The 25,695-nt window shown below is 38.5% G+C and overlaps 3 protein-coding genes across 3 annotated transcripts; all 3 read right to left on the bottom strand.

Annotated features, from left to right (window-relative positions):
- Positions 1-1,389: 1,389 nt before the first annotated feature.
- Positions 1,390-10,394, bottom strand: smyd2a (SET and MYND domain containing 2a). Its single transcript, XM_026379141.1, has 12 exons — positions 10,132-10,394; positions 8,332-8,395; positions 7,404-7,514; positions 7,210-7,270; positions 6,295-6,422; positions 4,795-4,862; positions 3,860-3,962; positions 3,663-3,773; positions 2,994-3,114; positions 2,625-2,799; positions 2,000-2,108; positions 1,390-1,731 (listed from the first exon to the last, which is right to left on the bottom strand). Exons 1-12 carry the CDS (start codon positions 10,302-10,304, stop codon positions 1,648-1,650), a joined length of 1,308 nt encoding a protein of 435 aa, XP_026234926.1. The 5' UTR covers positions 10,305-10,394; the 3' UTR covers positions 1,390-1,647.
- A 1,095-nt stretch (positions 10,395-11,489) lies between these two features.
- On the bottom strand, positions 11,490-15,761 carry psmb1 (proteasome 20S subunit beta 1). Its single transcript, XM_026379176.1, has 6 exons — positions 15,570-15,761; positions 15,090-15,197; positions 13,983-14,064; positions 13,431-13,560; positions 12,880-12,986; positions 11,490-12,034 (listed from the first exon to the last, which is right to left on the bottom strand). The coding sequence occupies exons 1-6, from the start codon at positions 15,668-15,670 to the stop codon at positions 11,849-11,851; spliced, it is 714 nt and encodes a 237-aa protein (XP_026234961.1). The 5' UTR covers positions 15,671-15,761; the 3' UTR covers positions 11,490-11,848.
- Positions 15,762-16,613: 852 nt separating this feature from the next.
- phf10 (PHD finger protein 10) lies at positions 16,614-25,651 on the bottom strand. The gene is made up of 12 exons (XM_026378573.1): positions 25,496-25,651; positions 24,625-24,734; positions 24,276-24,406; positions 23,996-24,079; positions 23,711-23,835; positions 23,392-23,541; positions 23,145-23,254; positions 22,829-22,976; positions 22,550-22,693; positions 18,997-19,105; positions 18,319-18,507; positions 16,614-17,960 (listed from the first exon to the last, which is right to left on the bottom strand). Exons 1-12 carry the CDS (start codon positions 25,565-25,567, stop codon positions 17,863-17,865), a joined length of 1,470 nt encoding a protein of 489 aa, XP_026234358.1. The 5' UTR covers positions 25,568-25,651; the 3' UTR covers positions 16,614-17,862.
- Between the last annotated feature and the right edge of the window lie 44 nt (positions 25,652-25,695).

Here is a 25,695-nt window from a genome sequence, read left to right on the forward strand (position 1 = left end):
CAGGTGATATTTGCATTGCCTTAACTTTCAAACATTTCATCTCATCTGATATTTAACTTAAACAGAGTGCACACATGAACAAAATACTAAAGGAAACATTAAAGGATAGGATCAGAACTTTTCATGTCTGTCTTAAAGCAATAGTCAGCGTCCATGTTTACTCTGAAAAGAGGTTTTGCTTGCAGTAATTAATCCTTGTGTTAGTACAAGAGATCTTTTCTTGAAGTTCTTTCAGTAGAAATGAAACAAACAAAAAAAAAAAAACACAGTCCCTGTGAGCAAAAAATGTATTTAAATGAGTTTCAGGCAGCAGCAGAAATCCTTTTAGATAAATTTAATTTAGTCTTTTCCCTCTTGAGTTAAACTGGAAAGACAGTTAAAAAATGTTTGCAAGATACCCACTTAATATGACTGACTTGAAAGGCTGAAGCCTTATTTTTCTACAGATAAACTTTAATACATTTTTGCCACAGAGCGAGAACTGTGGATTTTGCACATGGGGTGATTCTAATATAGAGGCCTCTTACAAGCCTGTATTAATAAAGGGAATGGTAACAGTTTAAGACAAACTTGAAAATGTGTGAAACTGTCCTTTAAAGAGAAACGCACTACCCTTTTAAAGAAATACTTTTATATAGACTACAAAGTGTATAGTGAGGATGAGGATCACGTTAACAACATGTAAAAGGTAGAGTCATGCTGCACACCGATATTCTGCCTTCTGCTAAGCTGATTTCCTTCCCAAGATAAAGACAATCTGGATTCTCAGTGCTTCTGAGAAAACACTAAAAAGGTACAATAATGTATGTATTTCTTGACAAAATGCAATAAAAGCTACAGTGTTGCTCTTTTTGTTTGTTCCTGAGAGCAAAGGGGCTCAGATCTAGGATCATTGGTCATTTTCCAATATTAACACCTTCACTAAGCTGGTCTCAGATCAGCACCCCTGTTTAAGGATACACTGTGAGTAGAGATTGTAGCTGGTTCCTCGTCAGTTAAACCCGTGGCCCTTTTGGTTAACAAGCCTCATATGGAAAAAAAAAAAATAAACAAAAAACACAACATGAACCTAACATGCATGCCTTTTTTCTGGTTCTTTAAAACCAGTGTAAGACAAGTCAATCAAATTGGATGCATTTGCATTGGCTGCCCATAAATAGCAACGTCCTCCCTACTACAGAATTTCAAACAAGCTGTGCAGCCTAAACTGCAGCCACGTGATTTCTTTAATGGGTCCACAGAAAAAAATAAACTGGCAAAAATAAATTCTTAGCCGTGACACTAAAGGTTTGTTTCTTCCAAAAAGCAGCTTGGAAGGCAATACTGAAGTTTTCCCCACAGTTGTGATCCTTTTTTGAATTACACTGTAGGTGTTGAATGGGTTTAATGAAGTCAGGTCTGACAGGAAGTGAGTGGACGAAGATACAAAACGTGTTCATCTTAAGCCAGAATATGCTGTAAAGATGAAAAATTAATCTCTGCCTGAAGAGAGGCAGGAAAAACAACAGAGAAACTAAACAGTAAGAAAAATCAGAGAGGTATAAGATGCATGCCATGCAGTTGTCATGTGTGTTTTTGTTGCTTTTAGAGAGCGTCTTCAATCCGGTGCCTCTCTTAAATCGCTATGCTCCTTATGTTTCACTTCTTTTACTTCTGCTCCTCGATTTCTCGTTTGACTTCTGCTACATAATGGTGATCTTTCCCATGAGCCACCTCCATGACGGCCAACGCCTGCAAACAGAAAAAGATGTGATTTTCACAGCGTAGAGACCATTACAGATAATCAGTCTGTGAGTGTTTGATGTGGTTACAACCCACAGAAACACAGCTTGAGACATCAGCATGAAGTCAAATATGAGAATATGTGGATTAATGCTGGTAAAAAAAAGCTTCACTAACTCATCCTTACATGTTTACTACTGTCGTCTTTTAAGCCCAGTTTTCTACATTAAAGGTCTCAATTTGCCACCTATCAATATACCAGCATCTGTAAATTCACCTTCTTCAAAGCTTTCACTCCTTGTGCCTTCTTCTCCAGCCCCAAATAAAGACGTCCCAGTTTCAGATACATAGATGCCACATTCAGAGAGTAGGCTGGGTAGTGCACGCTGCAGAGAAAATATATTTTACAATTTACAACAAGATAAGCAGTGAATGTGAGACAAAAACAAGGTTTAACCTAATAAATATTGTTAAATTTGGTTTTGTTTTAATACTACAAGAGTTCAAAACATATCAAGTGAAGTTACATGGTTTGAAAAACAGCTGAATGATCATTTATTACTATTAATAAAGTATACATTAATGGTCTGTAGAGTTCCACAATAACATTTGGTGGCAAGGGATCAGGATCAGGACCATAAGAAGACTCAAAGCTGCAACTGTTAATGAAAAGGCTTACATAATGTACTAAATTAAGGGTTTTCTAAAAATATGTTTTCATTTTCCAGTAAATATGCCTCTACTGTATAAATATAAATATGAACTTAAACTACTCCTGACCTCAACGCTTCATGATTGAGATAAAATCTTTCTTTAGATCTGCCTGCGATCGTCTGTGTTGCTGAACAACAGATTGATCTATAGCAGCCGCTTCCCTGTAGACTCCTCATTGATGAATGTACCTGTAAGGCTGAACAATCTTCTCTCCATAGCTCATGGCTCCGTCCCAGTCCTGCATGTAGAGACAGACACCCATGGCCTGATACATCATGTGCAGCATGTAGACGTTGGTGTCTGTGAATATAGCGCCCATCTTCTCCATGCTGAGCTCACACATCTCCAACAGCTCAGTGGGGGGTGCGACAGAGTTAAGAAACAATGATACACGATATGGAAAAAGGAGGTTGGATGGTGGTGGAAGAGTTTTTAACAAAGAGAAATCAGGTTGAAAAACTGAGAGGGAAATGTCAGAGAAAAAGGGACCAAGAGAGTAAAGGAAACATGATGTGTGAGAGAGCTGAGGAATGAAATGATCATCAGAAGGAGGATATTCTTGTAGTGTTTGGCTCTTCTGAACTCCTCAATGACATTCTTGGCGTAATGAACCATGGACTGGATTTCCTCTGTCTCTGGTGGAGAGCTCAGCTTCTTGATTTCCATTTTTGCTTTGTCCTAATCAGAGATGGACAAACATAAGAAACTGTTGTACAGTAACACATCTAACTTATAACTTCAGCCTCACAGAGCCTAAAACAGCTTTACCTTAACTCAAGCTGTGTCCTGATTTCTTTAATTATTAGATTTATAAGATTAAATTATTAGAAAGGAAATGACATCAGATTCCAGGAAGCAGAAATTTCAGAAAACATGTATTCTGAAGGTTTCAAATGTAAAATTGGTATTAATCCTAAGACAAATGAAATAATACAAGACATCTTTAGCCAAATGTCGAAATCAATGGAAATCATCAATCTTTTAGATACCATGTAAGTCACCTTTTCACATTAGTATGTGACACACAGGGTTTGACCTTCTCTGATTGGTCAGAAGGGGGAGCTTCATTCAAACTCACGCAGTAGGGACATCATTAGCACAGTTGGAACATTGCTGCTCATTGGTGGCGTTGCTGGTAAATTTTCCATCAAACAGCAGCAAACAGATGATGTTTATTGTTTCACATGATCAAATTTCTTTGTTTCAGAAAAATTGTTTAACCGTACCTTAGACTTGGTCGTACACTCAGTGCACTGGCATGTGAAGAAGTAGGAATCTAACAACCTCTCTCTTCTGTCCTCCGTTGGATAGAGCAGGTCTATGTAACTGTTAAAAATCTAGACGGAGAGAGAGAGATAACTTGATCATGTTAATGCCATACTGAATTAAAATAAACTCTTTTTCTGTAAATGTATTTGCTCACCTCCTCTCCAGGGTTTATTTCTTTTACAGCTCTGACCTCGGCCACTGTGCCTTTATAGGTGACTATGACATTAGGACTACAGCTGTGGTTCATCAGTGCTACACTGGAGATAGAAAAAAATAGAAACACACGCACAGTTAAGGAAAGGACTGAAATCAAATGTTGGGAATATTATTAACTGCCTTAATATAAAGACTGAAAATATGGGCAATAGACTCATGAACACAGATGTGAGCCAGGTCCAATGATGTCTTCAAATCTTTGGTTCTCTCTCTGGGTTGTTTCTTTACCTCACTGATGACTGTTGTGCTCTTGGGGTCATTGTGACTGGTGGCCCACTTATTGGTAGAGTAGCCACAGACCCAAAGTGTCTCCATTCGTAGATTGTTTAACTGTAGACTGGTGAATTTCTTTGACATCACTTTGTAACCCTTTCCAGCTTTATGTAAATCAACTATTCTATCGTAGATCCTCTGAAAACTCCTTTTGGTGAGAACTGGCTCACATAAGCGTATTATTCTTGTACAGAGCAAACTCAAAAAGTTTGTGGTTCTAGTCAAAGTAGCTCTAGTCCACACCTCCAAACGAATTTTCTTAACATATGCTAACACCTGACTTTACATACTTTTTTCAATTTTGATGTTTTTATGGTTGTTCTAAAAAAAAACATGAAAGATCACAATTGTTTTGCGTTTTAATTTTAGGCACATCATATAAACACGTCACCCAGTACAGCGATGTGGCTCAGTAATGTGTTTTTAAAGATTTTTAGACAATAAATCAAATACTTGATACACAGATGTGAGAACATGCTGAGAACCAAAACATTAATTGTTGGTTTTGGTTGGTCTCTATGTTCCTTCTATGTTCGTATAATAAAAATGCAGCACCAATGTTATCCTTCATATGATGACTTGTAGCCATGAACAACTTACTCAGGAAAAACAGCTGATCCCAGATGGGAGAGTTCCTCATCCTCTATGGTAAAACCATTACAGTTAACCTGAAGAACAACAGGAGAGAGAAGACAGGGGAGAGCACACGGGTGAGTAATTTCATAAGACACCTTGCATCACCCTCGACTGTGTTGTTACACCACCTCCACTGAGAAGGAGGAAATCCAGAAGAGGAGATTAAACACAGCCTTGAGAAATGAAGCCAAAGAGGCGGTTTACTTTAGTGTGGTGTGGACAGAAAGGGGACAGGAGCACTGACAGGAAGATCACATTAAAGAGCTAAATGCCGTGGGCTTCGACAGCCAGGACCAGTGGGTGTGTAATACAGATCCTGGTACAAGCTAAAGATGCAACTAAACATGTGCTCCAGTGTCTGTAACCAGTGTGTGCAGGGTGGAAACAAAGGTACAAACATACGTGAACACAGGCATTAATTAAGCATATGTATGCATATTTGTACAATGAGTGTCTAAATGTCTTATGTTGCAGCCCTTTGCTCCTGCTGGAACATTGAAACATTCAGTTTTACAGTGAATATAATGCTCAGAATATAACAATCACACATTAAAATGTGTTTGAAATGAAATGTCAGGAAACAGATGATAATTTTCAGATGGTTCGGCCTTAAATCCTCTCTGTGCTGGAAGCAGAAAGTGAAACAGGCACCTGCTTTGGCCTTATCTCAACTAGGAGCAGTGTGGATGACCTCAAACACTCAAAGATTCCCTCTACCTGCAGATCGAGTTAACACCACAGAGAGCTCTGTCAAAGCAGCCTCGTGGAAAAAAACCTTGATGCAGTTTTTCTACCACACAACCCAATGTCATCTGCTGCATTTGCCGATCACATGCATGCAAATGTGCATTCAAAGTAGATTATTTTGTACCGTGAGTACCGTATTTCTCCTGTTTACCTTAAGATCATCACAACCACAGAATAAACAGTTGCTGCTGGAATAAATTTAAAGAGCTATTCAAGAGCTGGGTGTGTATGGATCACTGTCAAATGTTTTGGTGTCTAAAAATCCATTAATCCCTTCTTCCTGGATCACATGGTGTTGTTTTATCACCTCCTGTTGCATTAAAACAATCTCTTTATAAATATAGAAAGATATTGAGTCTTTATCAGCACAGCACCGCCTCTAACTCTCATCACTCACAGAAGCAGTAAAGAAATGTACGAGCAGTTACTGTGCAGAGACAAAATCCTGACACAGTATACTGTAGCAGGAACACACCTTAACCCAAGTAGTTTATAAATAAGAGTTATATCGAGGACACTACTAATGCTGGGGGAGACCTGGAAATGAATGGTTTATATAGCACTCATAGTAACAAAGGTCAACTATCTACACTGGGAGCCATAGCAGAGAAACTTCCTTAACTGTTCAGACCTGAGTCATTGATCCAAGTCATTGTTCCTATTGTAACATAAGACAGGAAAGATGTAGCACAAGTTTCCTAAGTTTCCAAAATTCACCTGTGCGAAGAGCTCAGTGAGCGCCTGGCTGTCTGGGAGGTCGCGGATGTGTCTGGAGTAGAAGTGATGCAGTGCTGCTATGTCTGCCTGGTTCATCTCCTCCTTCTCACTGTCCATCTTATCTAAATCTGAGAAGAAAAACCAACAAAGAACCAGCCAGGTACAAAATGGGAATCTATCTGTAACAGTGTGAATGTCACTTACACTGATAATGAGCATCACGAGATGAAAAGAAAGATGGAACAGGTGATAGAGAAAGAAGTTATTCTAAAACTATTCATTCAGACCTTTACCAGTATGTTTCCTTCTTCTTTGTCAACCTCACATCTCCACACAACCACTCGGTTTTGGTAAGAGTAGAATAAACATGTGCTATAAGACATGTGTCCTTGTCAGTCACACAGACTCATGCAGCCTGGTGGCAGCAGGCGGCAGCTGGCCACTGATTTGCTTTGTGAGCACAGGAGACAGGTGTAAAGGTTAATTCTGTGACAATCCACAGATGACACACGTGACCCCACAACAACAGCTCAGACTAAATGATTAAGTCAGAACAGAGTTCTTTTATTGTTTTTGCTGTAAGTTTTGGCAAATACGCAATTTTATAGGCAACACTTAACTTTAAACATTAGTTTTGTTACTTCTCTGCTTACAATGTGCAGTAGTTATTAAATAAAGAGGGTGTATGAAATTAAAGCACCCAGAAGCTTGGGATTTGAGTCCCAGTGCTGTGCAGATTTGGAGTGAATGAAACAGACAGAAACAGGACTGGAGGCTACAGCAGAGGATATTAATAGACACACTACTACTGCAAAGGCACAAGACGATCACACACACTCTGCACCGTGTAACTAAACGTGCTCACAGATGTAACTACAGGCACACGCTCGAGTGTTCAGTCACACACATACTTACGGGATTCAAACTCTCTGAGCAGAAGCAGCCTTTCTGAAGGGCTGCGCTCTGTTGTGACTCTCTGCAAGAGGAAAGACACATGAGATCATTATAGTCAAGAACAATCTCTCTTAAATCATAGGCTAGGTACTATCACATTTACCTATCACCATTAACTAAAAAAAACGTTTCTGAATATTGAAAGGTGTCTTTACCTGTTTCATGATAACCCTGGCCACCAGTCTGACTGTTTCTGATGGACACCAGTTTTCCCCGTAGGCACACATGGCTACACACTCCAGTTTATGCATGGGCCAATCACCTCTCTGCAGACAGACAGACGTACACAGAAGAAGAGAGATCAAATAAATGAGTTAATGCTACCTGTTATTATGAGGGTCACATACAAAATGACAAAATCCTCCAAATTCCTCAATTATTTTTAGTAGCGTTAAGTAACTAAGTACATTTATTCAAGTGCTGGACTGGATGCACACATTTTATGATGCCCTATACTTTTACTCCACCTCATCACAAAGGAAAATACTGCTTTTTTGCTCCACTACAATATAGATAACTATATTTTGCTGATAATACTTTTTATTTTTATACTTAATACTTTTATCACTTTGAGTGCATTACTTAAGTACTTTTTAAAAGAAAGATCTCAGTACTTCTTCGCTTGCTTATTTTACTGCAGTGCGCCAACAAAAGCTAAAACTAGAAGTAGAGGAAGGATGAACTCGATTGTCATAGCAACAGCAGTGTGAACCTGTTCCAATCACTGCTGAAGAGGTTCTCATTGTGTACATCCAGGAGGAGTCCTTAGGCAAGACCTCCTGACACTCACTCTGCCTGCTTTTGTAACTTCGTACCCGACTTGTTAGTCGCTTTGGATAAAACCGCCTGCCAAATGACTATGGTTAATGATGGTTCAGTGAAGCCACTGTAAAACTTGATAGTTTCAAAAGATTCTAATCAATCAATTTCTTTATATCTGCCTTTTTTTGTTTATTTGAAAATAACAATAGTATTTGTAGGATGACATATTCACTTATTATAATGTTACTGTTTGCAGTAAACTGTAATATATTCCTATTCTGGCCCTCAAATAAAACAAAACAAAAGAAGGAGGACGCTTACCTGACAGTCAATATTGCAGTAATAGGCCTGCTTACATTTGCCACACTTAAAAAGATCTTCTTTCCTGTAATGACATAAGGCAGAAAACATTAGTCCACTACAGCTGTGACAAGGAAGACCAGTGTAACAAGCTGTCTGAAATAACACACCTTCATCTGGTGAGGACGATTCACCTGATGCTTCTCGGTGGATTGACATGAGGTGTAAATTAAAACTTTTTATTGGCACACAGTAGTTCTTCAACACAATTCACCATTGTTCTGATTTTGAATGAAAGTAAATCACCTATTGAAACCTTGATGTTATTCAAAACTACTCTGTGGGTATTCAAATAAAATGTTCAGTTCCAGTTTATGTTAGTATAGAAAACTCATGCAGCTGGTTAAAAGATCCCATAGATGAAAATATAAGTGTTTGACTGCATATCAGCAAATTATCTTACACACGTCCAGTCACCCAGTGCACACATGGACCCCTGGCTTTCTCATGTCTTGGCTCCCCCACATGGAACACATGGGCACCTATATTTAGCACCCTAACCTTTTACTGCTCTACAACCTTAACAGCAGCTTGGGTACGAGGTGTAGGAGAGAGTGTGAGAGAGAAAGAGGCTCAATTATTTAAACTCCAGAGAGCGTCAGTGCATCAGACCTCCTAAAACAAGAGGGTTAAACCATAGAAAAGAACAGTTCAACTTTATGTTTTTGACACATTCTGCCTACGCCGACACATGTCAGTACTCTCTGAATCACGTAGGCTGATCTTTCTAACCACTCCACATCCTACACTCTTACCGGTACAAGCATGAACTGAAAACAACCAACTCAAAGTCATGTTACAATTCCCTTCGAATGATAAATTAGTGAAACTTGAAGAACTTGAGAATCAGAAGCATATTTTCTACCTGTTCTACACACACGTCCAAGGCTGCTAACTTCAGCACTGTATCCTTCATATGCAAATGTCATATCTGCATGACACTGTACTGCTCATCATCATACGTTTGTAATATCTCACCTGTATATATATATATATATATATATATATATATATATGTTACATCTACATTATTTTGCACAGTTCATGTACATTTTCTGCCTAGATTTAGGTTTTGTATCTTCTACAGCTGCTACTGAAGACAGTGCTCATGCAACATTTAAGTGTATTGCACACAATGACAATAAAGGTGGTGTCTTATCATCTTCTAAAAAGAGGAACAGATAATTGTAACTTTACCCTCTTATTTTGCATTATATCATAGCTTCCCCAGTGCTTTAACCAGGTGGCGTATATTCTCTGTACAGTAAGCAGCCACTGTCTAGAATTTCCTTAAGGATTAATCATTTATCTGATTCAGCTTTAAGTGTGCAACGTAGGCACTAATGTCACTTTTTGAAAAGGCTAAATCAGAGAACATTAAAACCAGGAGAAGACCAGTGTTTTGCATGTTTACATTAAAAACTAGAAGTAAGGCTGTGGTGGATGAATGCTGACCTGTATGTTAGACTCTCCTACTACAAACAAATGCTGCAGTGTCAGTCAGGTGAGCTGCCTCTCTCTGCACTGACCCATTTAAGTCTGCAGCAGCTGGTGGGTGTCCAGAGGTTTAAGGCTAACCTAGCTAGGTACAGATGCTAGGTCGTTCTGGGTTTAGCTACACGGGTATGTGTGTTTACAGTACATGAGTGTGTGTAGTCAGTCTGAAATCAGCTTGACCTCACACGTTTAATTTCTTATTGTTGATATTAGCACAGTTTTCCTGCTGGGTGTCTCTGCAGCTCTCAGCTGTCTCGTGTTTACCTGGTGAAGCAGTGCTCACAATGCGCTCCCCTCTCATTCACTGTCAGCACGTAGGAGTAGGCAGGGCAGGCGAACACCAGCTCCCCCAGCGCGAAGTGCCGCACCGCCCGCAGCCCGTTTCCTTTGCCCGGACTCTGGAACCTCTCCGTCCCCTCTATACCCTCGTTCTTCATGGTTTCTTCTTGTTTCGGGTTCTTCGACCACCACCACCTGTGTCTGATCTGCTGTGATCCGCTACTGCCTGAGCCGCTTCTTCCTCTCCGCTCGTCTGTGTGGGCCGCGGTGTGGCTCACACCGCCCCCTGCTGGAGAGGCGACAGCACAGCACCACAGCTCCACCAGTCACTGCAAACTAAAATATTAAACTTCACTAAACTTCTACTTGGTTCTTATGATTCTAGTTTGAGAAATACATGCATATGAATGGTAATATGATAAATACTGTACTCTATAGTTTTGAGGTACTTTACTTGAGTATTTCAACCATTTACTTTTATTCCACTACAGTTTATGAAAATAGTTCAATAATTAAAGTCCAAGGTGGAATGACAGCAGAACTGACAATTTCTTGTCATATAACTGCTGTCATTCCACCCTGGACTATAAATATTGAACTATTTTCATTTATCTCACATATTCTGTATATATATATATTGAGTTTCCTGTATTGGTTGGGTTCTCTTTCTTTCTGTCTGTGTTGAGAACAACAGTAACAAGGAAAAACAATTTCCCTCTGGAAATAATAAAGTTTTCTCAATCTTGAATCTTAAATCTAACCCCAGCCCTTTTATCTTGTATTGCTTGTCCATCATATACCCTCATTGAGCTGTGCATTTTTATTATATCGAGACCCTAAATTTTTAGTAAAGTTGTGCAGTAGTGTTTATCTTTTCGTGTCTTTCCGTTTATGCTTTGGGACAGTTTTGTACATTTAAATATTGAGTTTAGATGTGACATTGTAAGACCTGCTTAGAAACAGCAGATTAAAATTAGCCTTTAGACTAAATCTGACACCCTCGCAGTGATGTTTATTAATGTGTGATGTCCCTTTTACTTTGGGTCCTTTAATTACTTTATGAACTATATTTTATAATAACTAATCACTTCAGGATAAGAAGAGTTTTCTTAGCACAGGTAAGACAAAAGTAGTTTAATATCATTATTTAAAGTGTTTAAAGTACTGGTGTCTGCACTCTGAAGCCACTTTGTCCTGAATTTTAAAGTAATCCACAAACACATTCATAATTTTCACCTTTTACTGCTGTTGGAAACTGGATCTTCCTGTTTATTAGCACAAACAAACCCTAAGCAGCAGTAACAGGTCTATTTAAAGTGAACAATGAACGAGAGCAGGAACCGTTCAGTTCTTTACATTTATTAAGAATGTAAAAAGAATAGCAGAGTATGTTCCTTCCAAAACATAATGAAAACTCCAAACAGAAGCAGAGCCTAGGCAGGTGAAAACTTGAGTTCTCAGAACAGGAGTGATGATCTAGAATCAGGTGGTCTTCAACAAAACTACAGTCTGATAATGAATGTAAAAAGATTTTTTGTAAAGGAGAAGTGAATAAATTGGAAATGAATGTTGTCTCACTTAAGACAAACCTGGATCAACACTCCTGTTTTAAGATGCAAAAGAGCCAAAACAACAGCGAGCATGTGGATAGAAGAGACCAAAGAAGAAATAATGAGGCAGGTTGAAACATTATTCTTCCTCCTTAATCCTTCCTCAGTGGTATAGTCTCCTCTTTAATGCCATCCTTAGTGATGATACAGATCCGAAGGGCATCTCCAGTGTAGACATCTCTTTCTGCGGCCGAGATGAAGACATCTTTGACCAGCTGAACCGCTTTGTCCTGAGTGAGAGGGACATGCTCCACACCCTCCATGTTCTTAAAGCCAATCTGGGAAAGGGAACAAGTAGAAAAAACAGTCAGAAACAAACTGTTCCATGTAAAGAAACTTGATGGTAGCACAGCACTTTTTGTCTGAATCCTTGCTGAAAAGTAGCATTGGGACTGTACTGTAACAACCAGTGTTATGATAGTAAGACATTTTTAGTTAGTTTAAATGTTTATTAAGTTATTGTGGAGACTAAATTAGCCACTTTCAATTAAGTTTTAATTTAAAAAATCTTACATATTTTAATCTATCAGTTGTCTTCATTTTGAACTCCATTTCAACCATCAGTTAATAGGTGACATGGCAACAATAGTTTTTTTAGATTAATTAAATTATTATTTAACAAACCCTACACAACATGTCCAAGAATTTACTACGGATATGGAGATATATTTATGTTCAAGAACAAAAATGAAGATTCACATATCTTAACTTATCACAATGTGTTAACCAAACAAAAATCAGTCACTGCAAGTTAAAGATGTTTGCCACTGAATTTCTTTAACATCTCAATAGGCTCGGTTAATTTCAGCTCAGAGCTGCTGGTTGTTTGTCTTCAGTCTGACATCAATTTGTTGGTAGATTTTCAGGAACACTCTGTGTCTACACCCTGATGCTGTCTGTACAAATGTTCGGTCAACAACAACAACAACAACACGGACTACAAAAGAAAAATACTGTAAAAAAACTAACCTACTAGTTTTTTTTCAATTTCAAGGCATATTCATTTTAGGTATAATTTACATTTTGATTTCAGTTTCTAAATTCATTTTTTGAATTAGGTTTCACTTTCCCTTTCAGATTTAGTTAATGGTATTAACTATGGTGGCAATAACAGATTTTATACCTGGTTGTCAAGCAGTGGTTGTAGCATGGCACTCGCTGATCCTCCAGCCTTGTAGGTGTCTCTCTGGTAGGAGCCCACTGGGTCAAAGCTGTACACTGCTCCTTTACCTACATTAGAGAATTACAAATACAAACTGTATTTACAAAAGCACAATAAAAGTTTTACAGTTTCCAACTTGGGCAACATAAATTATTTAACCTAAAAGCAACCCACAGACTTAATCTGTACATTTCGACTTACAACTGATGTAATCATCATGACACCATCCAGTACATTTTTGCATTTTTCAATGCATCACTACAGTTCTTGTTTAATTAAGGCCAACACCTGCTTTCTGCATATCTGCTAGGCTATGTGTGAGAAGACTGTGAATCTCCACATACAGCTTGCGTAAACAGAATAATGTTTTATAATATTCCTGCAAAGACAGGATATGACAAAGGACACCATCATGTTTTTTACTGCACACACGTGGAACACATCTATGTAGGCCAATAATGGTATGATTAGAAGCAAGCAGAGACAGTAAACTGGTGTGTTAAAATACCTACCCTCCTCATCCAGTCCTCCAATGATGTTGTAGACATAGTAGGGGAAGAACCTTCTGCTGTACAGGATGGTGGACAACATGGCTGCAATGGCTCCACTGGTCATTGTCTTATTGTTTGAGTGTTTGTACATCTGAGAGTAGACGTAAAAATATTTCAGATGTTAGCAAAGATGGGCAAATGACACCAAACTCTGCAGTTTGTTTCACTCTGAATTTGGGTACACTTTGCTAAACTAGGGCTGACACTTTTAGAATTAAAAAAACAAAACAAAACCTTCACAAGACTTTTTTCACCATTCACTAGACATTAGTAACGATTAAATAATCTGGGAAAGCAGTAGAACTTAAAGGGAACTTCTCTGGGTGATACTGGACACTATTATAGATGCTTGTACAAAGCAGCTCTACAGGTCTTGGATACAGCTGATATCAACAGACTCTGCTGGTGTACAAGTATGGGCAGGAGAATCAGAAGAGTCAGCAGGATCAGATCATTTGTTATGATGGGACGAGAGAGTGTGAAACCATAAAAAACCTTGTTGCTTTAGCTCACCTTTAGTCTGGCATCAATAATTTTAGTCAAAGTCAGGCAGTCACCATGGAAACCGCTGCATCCGATAACAGTTGTGTCTGTCCTGAAAAAGGAAGAAACACAGAAATCAGAGACAGAGCAGCATATTCATCCGTTGATCTAGATTCATGTGATAATCATGTGTTTTATCAGTTTGTAGTAACAAGTGCACAGTGATAGAGAGGTGACATCAAGTGTGGTGATGGCTTCTGACTGAACAAGCTGGTAAGAAGGGAAACATTTGTGACAGGACTGAAAATTGACAGTGCGGTGGCTGTGGCAGAGAGAAGGATGAGGGATGAGATCTGTGCTATCATCTATCCATCTGTAGCCTCATTCAGCCACAGATTCAAAGAGCAAGACTTCAGGCACACATTCTCAACAACTCGACTATAACATTTACACTTACATTTAGTCATTTGGCAGACGCTTTTATCAAAAGCGACTTACAAGGGTAGGCAGGGTAAGCGTAAGGAGGTCTTGCCTAAGGAGGTAGGCTACAGCTGGGATTTGAACCCCAGTCTCCCACATGGAGACTAACCAGCCGCTATATAGGACTATAGGCTATTAAGGAATTGCGTCCAACAAACAATAAACTTTCAATTTCCTCATTCTCTACAACCCAACCTTCCATGTCCTTCAGTGCTCTGGTCTATGATACATTTTCAATAAGGACACAACAACCCGTGTGGACCAGAATTTGACTGACTGCTGCACATTTTAACATGCATTTAATAACAATAAACCTGAACACTGTAACTTGCATTCCTATTATACAGCTTATACACAGTGAAGTATTCATGTAGGGTTTCTACTTTATTACGGCACTGTGCTGAACTACTAGACTCTCTTGCACAACCTTAATTGAGGAGCAACAGTTAGTAAAACATCACAAGTCACAGTAAAGTGAGACAGAGCACAGCTACAGTTGCACACTAAATGTAATTCATAAAAGCTTTTCAAATAGCTAAAACATGACTGTGCCCAGAAAACCACAGGGGAGCTCATTACAGATTAAGTGGAGATTATTTGTTGTATTATTACAGTTAATCTGCTGCTTCTCACTGGCGGATGACTCTGCACACTTACAGCTTGTAGCATTTTGGTGAGTCCCGGCTGTGGATTGAATAACCTTCACTCAGCCTGGTGTCTGAGGCTACGATGGCAAAATCCTCCCCGGCAACAGCTAGAACAGTTCTGGAAAGACACACATCTTAGTTAATTCATCTTATAAACCACCTCATCAAACGGAAAAATTTCCTGTTTTCCCGGAGACCTGCTAACGGAAGCTAAGGTAGCTGAAAACCGAAACTATGAAATTAATTATTATTTTCTTCATTAAAGTTGCGTCCTAGAATGTTGATTTACACATAAAAATATAACAAGCACCTCCCATGTCTTGAGTATTAAAACCCTGCTCTATTCGTAAACTTTTACTGACTTAGTCTTTGTTTTGTTTCGGTTCAACGTTTAGCTAACCACGTTAGCTTGGTAGCACAGCCCAATGCAATAAGATGTAAACGTTAGCTAGCAGGCTAATTAGCTTGAGAGATGAAAAATCCCACTCACCCTCCGTTGAAAGCGTATGGTGAGAAACGGTGTTCCACTGGACCGGTATAATGATAATCTTTCATCTTCCCATTCTCTCCAAAACTCGGAGCTGAAAGCATCTTTGCTGTAGAGAAGCTGACAGTGTTAAAGATTCAGTCGATAAAGTCGCTGTATCACCGCAATATGGCAGCTTCTTCTTCTACTGTCGTCAGGGCGCGTTCACCTGCTTCTGTCTGTGAGAGCGCCCTCACAGCGGCCGGATCGCCACAGTGCAAGACGGTTTCAGCTCCCACCAAAACTCTGGCAGCCAGGGATGTGCAGAGACTTTCTCAGGGTCAGGGGCTCAAATAAAAATAATAACAATAATAATGGAGCTAATTTGAATTTGAAAGTTATTTTAATCACTTTAATTTACTTGAGTATGTCCATTTTCTCACGCTTCACTACATTTCAGAGGTAAAACTCATTATTGTACTCCAGAACACTGATTAGTAGTATTTTTTTTTAAGAATGCTTAATGATACAAAATACAGTAAAGCCATAATAGTTTACTGATGTGTAATATTGACAAGCAACTCAGCAATATCTAAAATAATTAAGATTATAACATAATTACATTCTAAATCTACAGTACAATCATCAAAACAGCATTAGAAGCCCAAATAGTTCAAACGATATGCACATTTACCAGATGCAATAGTACATATAGAAATGCATCATTCATTCTAATTCAGTTATATCACATTCATTTATGTGAAAGCATGTGAAATGCTTAAAGAGTACGTTTGGTAACTCATGTGTCAACAAGAGCAGATACCAAAAATCAGCATAATCCAGATTTCCACTTTGTAGGACTGCAGGACAGTTTGTAAAATGAATGAATCAATAACCTGCTGCTTACAAATGCAACAAAAGATAATTCTAATGTTTCCTGTAAATTGTTCACTCATATTCAAGAACTGCTAAAAGGCTCAAACATAGCAACCATGTATAAGATTTTCTTTTTATTTCTACTATGGACTGAACACTTATCACAAGTTACAAAACACGATTCATCTTTGTAAGTAGTTTATTGAAAAAACACTTCAGAATTCAATGACCATGACATTATTATTAACAAACATGTCTTCAACAACCAGCTCATTGTAGACAACACAAAACAGAAATAATTAAAAACAAACGTATCATAGCTGATAGATGATAATTTAATTCAAGTTTTGCATTATAATCAGTGGTGAAGGGGTGAGGAACTATTTTCATTATCAAAAGTCACACACAGAAACTCAAAACTTCTGCAGCTGAGTTCAAACAGCCAGCGTCTATTACGTTTCATTACACAGGATCACAAGCACCATGTCATTATTTAAAACTTTGTTTAAATACGATTGTGGTTTACAGGCCTGCCTCATTAAAGAAGGTTTATCAAAAATACAAACTGCAATTTATAAGATACAAAACATTTTGTTCCTGATCCTTTCAGTGGTACAGGACCAAAAGCACCATTAACCATCAACTGTAATAAGGTCCAAGCAAACAGCTCATCTCTGCAGAAATGTTATGAAACAGCACAATTCATCAGTTTATTCAAACAGGCAGGCACTGACACTGTTAGTGGTTAGCAGGTCCCAGGATTTAGTGCCGTGCATTGGATTTACAGTTCATTATCTATGTTTGGTGTCTGAAGTTACAGAGCAGAGTTGCTACACTAAACATACCTAATCTGGATTTTTCTTTTTGTTTTTGACCATTTTGATGAATGGTGACAAACATGATTTAGATTTGACTTAACTGGAAAAAATTCAGTGTTTCTTAAAACCCTGTTTTATTGACTTACACGAAATATCAAAATGATTTAAGTTGATTCTTATTGTGTTATCTTGTGACTTTGAAGACTGTCAACCAACAAAGAACAACACAAGGTTGAGATCTTTGTTTGACTGTTGGTACAAGAGCCACAAATTATTGTTTATTTTTGGATCCCAGTCTGGGCCTGTACATGCAGAGTCACAGTGCGATTTATTGAAATGCTAAACTTGTGTTTCCTTGATATGCTCCCTTTATTAACTAGATGGATACCATGACCACTGTCCTCACAGTGGACGTAGTGTTGGAGCTCTGCGTTTTGAAACGAGCGATAAATGCAGCATATAAGGAAACATCATCTTTCATTTTTGTCGTAGACCCATCAGCAGGGTTTTGTGAAACTGACAGCGTATTAGTCAACACCTGGACGGGACTATATTTCTTATCAGACAAATTGAACAAATGAGGTGTAATTTGGTCAAAGTATTGTCGATAAAGATGCTGTTGATCATTTTTGAGCGGACTTAGACTTCTTAGGTGTTTTAGCCCCACCTTTCTTCTTGGGTGTGTTGAAATCTTTGTCACACACTTCACATACCCAAAGACCTGAGGGGACAGAGAGACTGGAATCAATAACTTTGAAGGAGAAAATTAAAAATACCAAACCAGTGTTAAAAGGTGGATGTAACTTTGTTCTTGACACGTGATATAAATGACTTTAGAACAGACCTGTGTTCGCGACTGAACAACAGCTGACTCACATGCTTTTTAATTGGGGCTCTTGCATGGACATGGTTCGTGATGTAATAATCTTGTTTCAACAGTAACTAGAGTCGTTCAAGTCAACTTGAACTGCTTTTCTCTCAATTAAGACTGTAGTTCAAGTCAAAAAACTGGTAGCTTCTTCTGGCTGCACACACCTTATTGTGTGTGTCTGTGCCTGTTTGAATGTCCCTCTACTCACCAGTAGGTATGGAGTCCATGCCCACGCAGAACGTGTGGTATCCTCGATCACATTTGTCACAGAACATCATCTCGTCCTCATGGTGCGGCTGCTGGCACACAGTGCAGGTCTTGCACTCCATACACTGCCAGCGGTACGTCTGGATCACACACACCAGCTGGTTGCTCATGTCCAAGCAGGACGGGTGGCCTAAGGTTTACGGACAAGAGGACACATGCACAGAAGCAAACGTGCAGACACACACAGAATGGATGACAGAAATATATTCACAACACATGCACACACACGCAGGCAGGCCAACACAAAGACATTAAAAAGAAGGTGTAATCATTTTTAGTGGCACAAATTTGCTGTTTCAGGTCAGTTTGGTAAAAAAAAAAAAAAAAAAACACATACATTTTATGACAGACAGTATATTTGAAATAACCCTATAACTGAACAATATTTTTATGACAATGCCTAAAATTACAGAAGCTTTAGTTTCCTAAACATAACCACAACAAAGTCGTATAAAATTTACCTGGAATTGAATTTAAAAAATACTGTACATTTACAATATTTCAATTATCAGTTTTAAGCATCCAATACAGTATAATTCTTACTAAATCACACTCTTGAAATACAAGATAAAATAATAATGAAAAGGCACGGAATGGTCCTTTAAGTGTGTGAACTTACCACTGTTATCACACTGGGAGCAGTGAATGAGAGCCTCTGGTTTGCCTTTCCTGTTGGACTCTTTACCCTTCTGGCAAATGCCACATATAGCATTGGGAATGACCTTAGGCTGCAAGGGCAGAATATTGCTATAAAAACAGTCATACATAGGTATCCTGAAGTCATGGAAATTACATTAGTTCAACAAATATTTAATACCTGGGGGAAAAAAACAGAAAGAGCACTTTATCTATATGATCACTGGCGTTTACTCTTTATTATTATTGTCGGTACACATTCAAACTACTGCATTTGCTGATGTTTCAGAAACATTGTTGGGTGAATTATTTGCCATCTTAACTTATCTTCATCTTTGTTTTTTCTTTTTGTCTCATTGTATAAGCACACAAAGACACATCGCATCTCGCAGGCCCTCTGTCAAGCAAGTGGCATCTGACATCTACAGATTTATTTCCACTGTGGCCGAGTGGTGGCAGATTATAATGGAAGAGTGACTTTCACTTTGTGCCGTTTCTAAAGAGATTACCCTATATATCCATTATTTATCTATAAAAATCTTTATTATTTATAAGGGCTACACTGACACATCAACCTCCAACTTCAACCAAAATGCACCACTTCTGCCTCCTCTATGAGTTTTTGTCCACTGTGAAATAAATATGAACAACTAAATCGTCACTTTCTCCTCAACATAATGAACAGGTGAGTTTAAGAGAGAACAGGGAGAGAGGAGAATAAAGATATGAGGACTTTTAAGAGGGGACATTTAAATCGGGATGTCACACAGATAAATTAAAAAAACATCTTCAAATATGCTGCATCTGTTGTGTGTCAAGCCACAGCATTAAACTAATGATCCGATGATTACAGTCAGATGGGTTAGACATCAAAACACAAAAGACTGAAACCCACAAATAAATGAAATTAACGTTGTGATGAGTGAACAAAATCAGTGTAATAATATGTATCTGTGTGAAATATGTGTTGCTGATTTGAATGGAAATAATCAGGAAATATATAAAAGCTGTTCTCGATCAAAAGTGTGTTTCCCCGTCTAACGAGCTCCCTAATGAAGATTCATCATAACGAGTTGCTTCTAATGTCTAAAGATATGCTGAGACATCCTTCATTAAAACATCCCCGGACAGCCAAACGTTTAAAAAGATATGGGTCAATAAAGGACTTGGTTTGATAATGATAAGATCTATAACTAGAAACTAAGCACAGAACAAGACTAAGTGGAAAACAGCAGCAGGCGAGGGAAGTAAGGAAAGGAAAGAGTTGGACACAGACTCCTGAACAATTTGCCTTTTATAATTTAGCACTTCATGAATTTAGCATGGCTGCATTTCTGCCATCATTAGTAAAATGTTAAAACTAGTCTGAGCACATTTTTATTCTAAATTAACTACATTTGGACAGAAAATACTATTTTAACCACATAAAAAATAATAATTTACTCACTTTAACGCATGTTTGTGTTTAAGTTCTAGTTAAGCTCTCTCTCCTTTGCATGATACTGCTCTAAACATTACGTATAACTTAAGACACAGAGGGACCATTAAGGAGAAACTTTAGACTAAACTTTACACTGGCCACCCACTCGTGCATAGAGGGATTTCACAGTTTTAGATCAGTGCATTAACTGGTTAACTGCTGATTTTACTGATAACGTTTGTACCTAATATCAGTCACAAATGTTCACCTGTTAGCTGTGTTTCACATCTAGTAAAACTGACCTCTGCTCAACCATGTAACCTGTAGTTATAAATATAAGTATTGGCTACAGGAAGCCTGTGGAGCCACAGCTTACATTATTAACTTTAACGTGTCATGTTAGTGGAGCAATACAGGTTTAATGTGCATTTAACATGCAACATGTATCACATCTGGACAACACACTGCTGTAGAGGCAATCAGTCCATTTAATTCCAACTTTGTTGTTCATAATTAGTTTTTATTCATGAGCTGTTTAAAATATAACACTACTCAAAAGCTTTAGAGTTTGACCATTAACCACTGCACATACTGTAGATGGTAGCCAGACCAGAGCGAAGTAACGTTAATCAGCCAGCAGCCTCCTGTCACACTCTTGTGCAAATGTGTATGTAATCAGAAATTATTAGATGTATCATCTACTGGGACTTTGTAAAAAGGGGAAAATCTAAAACGTCTACCAGTGAAAATGCAACTGGCACATTTAAATTCTATGAGCATTTTACTTTGGTAGATTGGCTAGTTACAAAATTCTGAATCATACTTGATATTTGTATAATACATTATTAAAATGTTGAATCCATCAGCCTTTTTGGACTCTCCACAAATTGAAACAGTAAAAGTATATCATGTTACTGACTTATTTGAGTGAACTCTGGCTACCAACATGTCTGCAAGCTCAAAAGAATATGCAAAATATTCTGATAAATAAAGATCAAGTTAAAGGAAACTTGAAACACACTGAAAACGATAAACAGACACTAGAAAATAACCATGCCCACACCAAAAAGCTGAGCTGAACTCAACTGGACTTAGCCAGGCCCATAATATCCTAATAATAATAATAATATACCAGTGTATTTCAGGTGGTGGAAGGAAAGTGCACAGCACAGTGGGCTGTAAGAACACAGACTGACATAATACCATTTGTCCATTTACAGAATGACAAAGGTAGGCTCATGTGGGGCTTGTCCTGGAGTCCAAATCCAGACAGACAGCATGCAGACCAATAGCCCAGCTCAGCAACAGTGTGAACAAGGTCAGAGTCCTCATCTCCCCAAGATGACAGTGTAGGGACAGGTAATGACCGTGTCAAACAGCTGTTTGACACTTACTGTATTAACAGATTAACAGTACATCACATGGAGTATAAACAAAGCATATTATCATACAGTTTAGAGTTTTAAACATCAAGGTTAAGTGCATTCTACACTTCAGATATAAGCGGTAAAATTCTCTAGTGTTAATATCAACTACTTTAAAAGCAACCACACACTGTACGTGGTTTTAAATTTTCTATTTGAGAGTAACAAAAACATTTCCCAAAACAATAAAGAAAAACTAGCAGCCAAAATATCCACTCCACTGTCTTGGAACTATCTTGACAAGTGAGGAGAGACAAGAGGTATATAGAAGACGCTTAAAGGAAAAACTTCTAAAAGTTTAATTTGTATTTGCTGAAAAACCAAAAAAGTGAAAGTGCAGTAAAAAAGAAACAAGTGCACTGTTCCTTTAAAATGTTCTTATTGCTCACAGTCTGATGTGAAGAGAAAAAAGCCATGTGGCATCATAAAAACAAAAACTGAAGAAAGGACCCCCAGTGTGAGTGTGTGTTTGTTTGTGTGTGCGTGTGTGTGTGTGTGTGTGTGTGTGTGTGAGAACCAAGTTGTCCCAGCTGAAATGCTGACAAACTGTAGAAGCTGGAGAACACAGTAAAGAAAGGGAGGGGTGGTGGGATGGATGGAGTAAGGGAGTGGTAGTAGTAGAAAGAGGAGGAGGGGGCAGAAAAGTGCTGCTGCTGTTGTTGGAGAAGAGTTCAGTTGGTTTTGTCCTCTACCTTGTACCCTGCGGCGGCTTTGTGGGAGGCTGAATGGCGCTGGTTGCCCAACGTGGATGTCCTGTCTTTGGCCTTGGACTTGTGGCTCTGTGCACCTCCTCCCTCCTGGCTCTCCACATCTGATGTGTTGCCTGAAGAACTGTCCTGTAGGGAAACAGAAGCAGGATTAGAAAGAATGAAAGACAAGAGGTTTAATATTGAAGAACTGGAGGTTAGTGTAGAATTTAGTATTAAAAACTATAGTTAATAGGTTGTGTTGGGCAGAGCTTAAAAACTTACGGATGAGTTCTTGTTCTTTTTGTCATCCTTGCAATCCTCTCCTTCATCTGAGTCGGGCTCTGAGTCCAGTGCTGGGAGATCTGGATCCAGTGGCGGCTCAAAGAGAGCTGTGTTCAGAGGCAGGTACCTCAGCTCATTGGGAGAGTACCTGTTACGCACAACACAACATCACATAAGGCCAGTACAGCGATAAATAATAAAATCTGTGAGCTCTATTAGAAAACAAAGGAAAAGGTAAGCTTAGGTTTTGTGTTGGTTATTTTGTATGCAAAAGGCCAACTGGAGGCAAAAAGGATTTCTCTACTGCGTAATGTACCTTTTGTAGTAGTCTTGGAACTGTCCGGGTATAAGAGCTACAGGGTAAGGCCCTGTCCTGGTCAGCTCTGGAGCCAGCACCTTGAACCTTCCCTGAGGTACCTGGATAATCTGAGAGACCAACAAAACACAATGCACCTTAGAAATCCTGAATCGTTTACATTAGCTTAGCAACTGCTTTAGGATTGGCTCTTTAATTAATCTGTAAAAAGATATTCCAGATTATCTGTATCCCAGGTTGCATTTACATGTGTCTGAAGGTCAAAGTAAGCTCTCCTTTCTTCCATACGCTCCCTGTTGAAGTTACTGTTGAACTCTGCAGCTTTTTTTGCCGCCTTCTTGATGTACTCTGGAACTTTACTGGCCTCCACTTTCTGAGGGTTCTGTTGTTGCATTTGCTATGAAAAGACAACAGAAGGACATACATATACTATATATTTGCGGTAAATTTTCATTAAACAAAAATAATTTTTAAATCAGTATTGAAGAGATCAGTGTATTGACTTTACTACAGTTCCACATTATTCCACAGTTTCTACAGGATATTTCTGGTGTTTGTGTACTTACAGAGTACTCTTTTGCTATTCTCTGTCGTTCTCTCTCCTGCAGTATGACTGAATACTCAGAGTGTTTGGTGGGATACTCCTTTATCATCAGATCTATCACCTCATCACTCCGCAGAGCTGTCAGACCTGAAAGAAAAAAAAAAAAAAAAAAAACACATTAACATCCACCATTTAATACTCACAGTAATCATGACAAAAACACGGTGTCCTCATGAGGTACTAAGATATGTGCATAGTATTGAGAGTTTATACACTCTGGGCTAAGAAATTTAGGACTGGTTCTTACCTAGAGTGCACTGTGTCTCAGTGATGACATTTTGTTCACGCAGGTATAGCTTCTCTTTGTGGGACAAGTCTCTCCTCTCCATATCTACAGAGGGGAACAGAAAAACAACAGAACCGGGAAAGGAACAGGTTCAGATGGATCATTCTTCATAATATCATCTCCTGTGTAAATCTATACAGTACAGAGATTAATTGATTTACATACTGTTATAACATGTAAAAACACAATATAATTCAAACTGACTGAGTGTACCACCCTGTACCCTGTCTCCAGTTCTTACCAGGGTACTTCCTCTTGAAGGATGTGACTCCCAGATATTCGCTGACCTGCTCTTGCAGCATGTAATACTCTCCTGTGTCATCTGGTGGCCATTTGTACTCTGTCAAGTTCTCTGCTGGGAAATATGTCAGGCTGGAACAAGAGTTTGGAGGAAAAACAGCTTAGTTTTAACTAAATACAACAAAATCCAACAAAAACATAATTCTAGAGAGCTGAGCAAAAGCAAAAAATGTAATGACTAAGACTAAAACTTGAATTCTATGGTAATTGACAGGTTAGGAAAAACTATGTTAAGTTAAATTATTTTAAGTAGGGACACATTATTTCATGCTAATCACAAAAATGTGTACCCAAGCTCTTGGCTCAAGGTATCACAGCTTCGAGAGCTGTCTCCTGAACCCATTCTTCTCCTTTTGGGAGGCTGACTGCCATCATTGGACACCTCTTCTATAACATCCTCCTGCAGATAAAAGAAAATCAAAACACAACATTTTTAATTGTATCTTTATACTATTACATTATGTAATGATTCAGTTTGGTGCATTGCCAAACTGCAATTTTCATCTGGTAATGTAGGGAAAGGTTACGGATTGTCTATTAAATTAATGTTGCAGTCCCCATTTCTGATTCTTCCTGTCAAACTGTAATGTTCCCTCATAAAAACCTTACTTTGTTGTTTTAAAACGATCTCATGACTGAAATATCACAACACAGAAACCTATATAGTTCTGGATCCTCTGGTATGAGCATCAAGGAAAACATTGTTTAGAAAATGTACATCTGGAACACCATTCAAAGTCATATTCCTATCTTCCTCTGCAAATAGACTGGAAAATGAAGTTACAATAAATAAATCAATATTAGATCAATATAATAAAAGTGGACATGCACTAATAGCGATAGAGTGTCAATAAAGAAAGAAAAACACAGTTACACAGCTGGTTTGGTGAAACTTTACAGTATTTTAGGCCATCTTACACAACTCAAAATGTAGCTATCTGCTGTAGGGTAACTGCTTCTAACATCATTGGTAAATGTAAACCATAATTAACTAATTATCCGCCTCACAGATAAAAACAAAGAAGCGGTGCTAATGTGGCTAACAACAGTAATTTACGGAGGGAGCTAGCTAGCGTTAGCTGATAGCTAAACCACCAAGCGTCCAGAGCTGCGTAACCACCACTATTAATTATCTGTGTTTAAAATGGGTAAACATGTCACCTTTATGGATTGTGCTCCAGGAGTAGCAGGGTTGCTATCGCAGGGTGGTCTGACGGGCAGCACAGCAGCCATAGTCCACTAAATAAAGCCTGCCGTTGGGCTAGCTCGCTAGCCGTTATTGGTCTTCTTCTGCTAGCTAAACTGTTGCGGCGGTTAGCAAACGTTCAGACACATTAGCGCCATCCTCCGGGCTGAGAAGT

Source organism: Anabas testudineus, chromosome 3 (genome assembly GCF_900324465.2).
Source record: "Anabas testudineus chromosome 3, fAnaTes1.2, whole genome shotgun sequence".
In the NCBI taxonomy this organism is placed as follows: Eukaryota; Metazoa; Chordata; class Actinopteri; order Anabantiformes; family Anabantidae; genus Anabas; species Anabas testudineus.

Coding starts and splice junctions, on each gene's coding strand:
- smyd2a (XM_026379141.1), bottom strand. CDS start 10,304: ATGAAGAACGAGGGTATAGAGGGGACGGAGAGGTTCCAGAGTCCGGGC. Junction 6,423..7,209: donor GCTCAGAGAGTTTGAATCCC/GTAAGTATGTGT, acceptor TTTTCTTCTCAG/ATTTAGATAAGATGGACAGT. Junction 1,732..1,999: donor GAGTGAAAGCTTTGAAGAAG/GTGAATTTACAG, acceptor TTCTGTTTGCAG/GCGTTGGCCGTCATGGAGGT.
- phf10 (XM_026378573.1), bottom strand. CDS start 25,567: ATGGCTGCTGTGCTGCCCGTCAGACCACCCTGCGATAGCAACCCTGCT. Junction 24,407..24,624: donor ACCTTGAGCCAAGAGCTTGG/GTACACATTTTT, acceptor CTCTTGTTCCAG/CCTGACATATTTCCCAGCAG. Junction 22,977..23,144: donor TTCCAAGACTACTACAAAAG/GTACATTACGCA, acceptor TGTGCGTAACAG/GTACTCTCCCAATGAGCTGA.
- psmb1 (XM_026379176.1), bottom strand. CDS start 15,670: ATGCTTTCAGCTCCGAGTTTTGGAGAGAATGGGAAGATGAAAGATTAT. Junction 14,065..15,089: donor TCACCAAAATGCTACAAGCT/GTAAGTGTGCAG, acceptor TTCCTTTTTCAG/GACAGACACAACTGTTATCG. Junction 12,987..13,430: donor TGGAGGACTGGATGAGGAGG/GTAGGTATTTTA, acceptor TCTCTAATGTAG/GTAAAGGAGCAGTGTACAGC.